The sequence below is a fragment of the Tupaia chinensis genome, unplaced genomic scaffold (assembly GCF_000334495.1).
Source record: "Tupaia chinensis unplaced genomic scaffold, TupChi_1.0 Scaffold000226_1, whole genome shotgun sequence".
NCBI classification, from domain to species: Eukaryota; Metazoa; Chordata; class Mammalia; order Scandentia; family Tupaiidae; genus Tupaia; species Tupaia belangeri.
This window is the reverse complement of record NW_006159701.1, coordinates 4,428,166-4,430,588: the sequence shown is the minus strand read 5'-3', so window position 1 is coordinate 4,430,588 and position 2,423 is coordinate 4,428,166. Positions and strand designations below refer to the sequence as shown.

At 65.2% G+C, this 2,423-nt stretch overlaps 2 protein-coding genes across 2 annotated transcripts in view; one reads left to right on the top strand and one right to left on the bottom strand.

Annotated features, from left to right (window-relative positions):
- The window catches only part of RASL10A (RAS like family 10 member A), an 11,002-nt gene extending 9,560 nt beyond the window's left edge, over positions 1-1,442 (top strand). The window contains exons 3-4 of the mRNA XM_006147895.3: positions 404-528; positions 809-1,442. Coding sequence (XP_006147957.1) covers positions 404-528; positions 809-1,076 — 393 coding nt within the window. The 3' untranslated portion in view covers positions 1,077-1,442. The remainder of the gene's footprint in view (positions 1-403; positions 529-808) is intronic.
- Positions 1,443-1,602: 160 nt separating this feature from the next.
- The window catches only part of GAS2L1 (growth arrest specific 2 like 1), a gene marked incomplete in the record, with an annotated part of 4,106 nt that continues 3,285 nt past the window's right edge, over positions 1,603-2,423 (bottom strand). Inside the window, 1 exon segment of the mRNA XM_014587620.1 lies at positions 1,603-2,394. Within this exon segment, the coding sequence (XP_014443106.1) occupies positions 1,893-2,394 (502 nt within the window).

The following is a 2,423-nucleotide window of genomic DNA, read 5'->3' as shown; positions in this document are numbered from 1 at the left end:
GTCGAGAATAAGCAGGACCCCCCTGAAGGGGATGGCGGGCGGGGGGGAGGGGACCAAGCCTGGAAGGCTGCGGGAAGTTTTGAGTAAAACAAATGGCAAACGCATCCCAAGTGGAAAGACCAGCAGGTGCCTGGCTTAACTAACCCCGCGGTCTCCCGGCCCTCGCGGGAGAGGGGTGGCCTCATCTGAGTGAGCTGGGGAGGGCTGGTAGGAGGAGGATGGGAGAGGGCGCAGGAGAGCCAGGCTCCCGGCACGACTCAGAAATGTTTACTCCGGTCGCCATGAGGACGGTAACACCCGGGGATGGGGCCGAGGCGCTGGGGTTAGTGTCAGGGCCCCGCAGGGGGGTGGGGAGCGGGAGGGCGGGAGGGGGCTTCGGTAAACTCCGGTCTCTTGCCCTCAGGAGTGTCCAGACCCCAAGGACTGGAGCTTGCAGGACACGGACGCCTTCGCGCTGGTCTACGACATCTGCAGCCCCGACAGTTTCGACTACGTGAAGGCCCTGCGGCAGCGCATCGTCGAGACCAGGTGGGCGCGGCGGGAGGTGCTGGGGAGCTGGTGCTGGCCCGGCCCGGCCCGGCCTTGGCCCGAGGGCAGCTAGGTTCTCCCGGGGCTCGGGCCTTCCGGATCAGGCTTCTGCCCATGGGAAGGTCTCGGGTTGTGTGAGGTCTTGGCTCCCATGGGCTTGGTGTTTGCTGGGGACCTCGGACTGTGGAAGGGGGTGCGTCTACGCTTACACACCCGCTGGGGGGGACTCCCTGCCCGTGAGGGGCCTGGCACAGCGTCTCACTCCCCATCCGGCCCCCAGGCCTGCGGGTGCGCCTGAGGCGCCGATCCTCGTGGTAGGCAACAAGAGAGACCGGCAGCGGCTGCGCTTCGGACCGCGGCGCGCGCTGGCCGCCCTGGTGCGCAGGGGCTGGCGCTGCGGCTACCTCGAGTGCTCCGCCAAGTACAACTGGCACGTGCTGCGTCTGTTCCGCGAGCTGCTGCGCTGCGCTCTGGTGCGCGCGCGCCCTGCGCACCCGGCCCTGCGCCTGCAGGGGGCGCTGCATCCAGCGCGGTGCAGCCTCATGTGACAGGATTGGACGCCGCTGTGGATGGGTCCCTCGTCTGACTGCAACAACCAGGGGCCCAGCTTGGAGGAGACCGCCCAACCTGCGTCGGATTGGACGGGGCAGTGTCCTCCCTGATTGGAAGAGGAAAGCTCATATTCAGTCTCCTGGGCGACAGGCTTCTCTTTGAACCTCATTGGACCCAGCCAGGCCTCAATCCTCACTGGACACAATCAGTCTTTTCTGGGATCTTATTGGGTCACAATCCCATTGGATGGCCCGGACTTGGTCATGCATCTCTCTGGAAGCTCTCGGACTACCCTGACGCTGTATTGGACACACTCTGCAAGCCACACCTCTGGCGAGGTAATAAAAGGAAAAGCAATTCAAGCGTCCCTGCGACTTCCTGGATGGGCAGGCTTGCTCCTATACCTAGAGGTCAGAGCTAGCAGGTGTGGCCCCAGCAGTTAATGCCAGAGTCCCAACTTGGAAAAGAGCCCTGAAAAGGTGTGCTGGCCCCAAGGCTGAGTCCCCAAGAAACAGACAGGTGGCTGGAGCAAAACTTTACTGTCAGAGGCTCTGCTGGGCTACAGGTCCTCTGGACGCCGGGCTGGCCCGGCCTCCTCTAAGGCATTCAATAATATTAGTAATTAAATAGCAACGCTCATCCCCCAGCCGGAATGTACAACGGAGGTCTCACTGTGCCGTGTGGTCCCAAGGGGTCTGGTCCCATGAGGTCTGGTACTCAAGAGGCGGAGGGGGCTCCCTGATGCAGAGGGGGTTAAGGCCACAAAGGAAAGGGAGAAGGAGTGGGGGCTGGGGGCAGCCGGGCTGGTGCCATCACATCCAGGGATCTGGCTCAGCCCGTGGGGTGACGGAGTGCAGGGCATGCCAGGCCCCGAGCTCCGTGGGTCCCGATGGGCGGCGCGGGCCCCGAGGCGTGGGGATGCGTGAGGGCTTATGGTCTGGCTGCGTGTCCATCCGACCCCGTGCCCAGGCCCGCGAGAGTTCTGCACCAGGTCCATCTGGTAGGGGCCCCGAGCCGGGGCAGGGGCTGCCTTCGTCAGAAGAGCTGGACAGGGCTTGGCTGCGGGGCCCGGGCAGCCCGTTGGCTGTCCGGCCAGAGTCCCCAGGTTGGCCACACTTGCCGCCCAGGACGCTGAGGGACGACGAGGAAGAACTGGAGGAACAGTAGGCTGAGTCGGGAGCTGGGGCGTCCGGGGCGCGAGCTGGGTCAGGGGCTGGTCCAGTGGGGGTCCCGCTAGCAGCTGCCTCGAGGGCTCGGGCATTGGCCAGAAACTCCTCCTCCAGGCGCCGGAACAGCTGCTGCTCCTGCTGCGGGGCGGGCTGCAGGGGGGGGCGGGGGGGGGC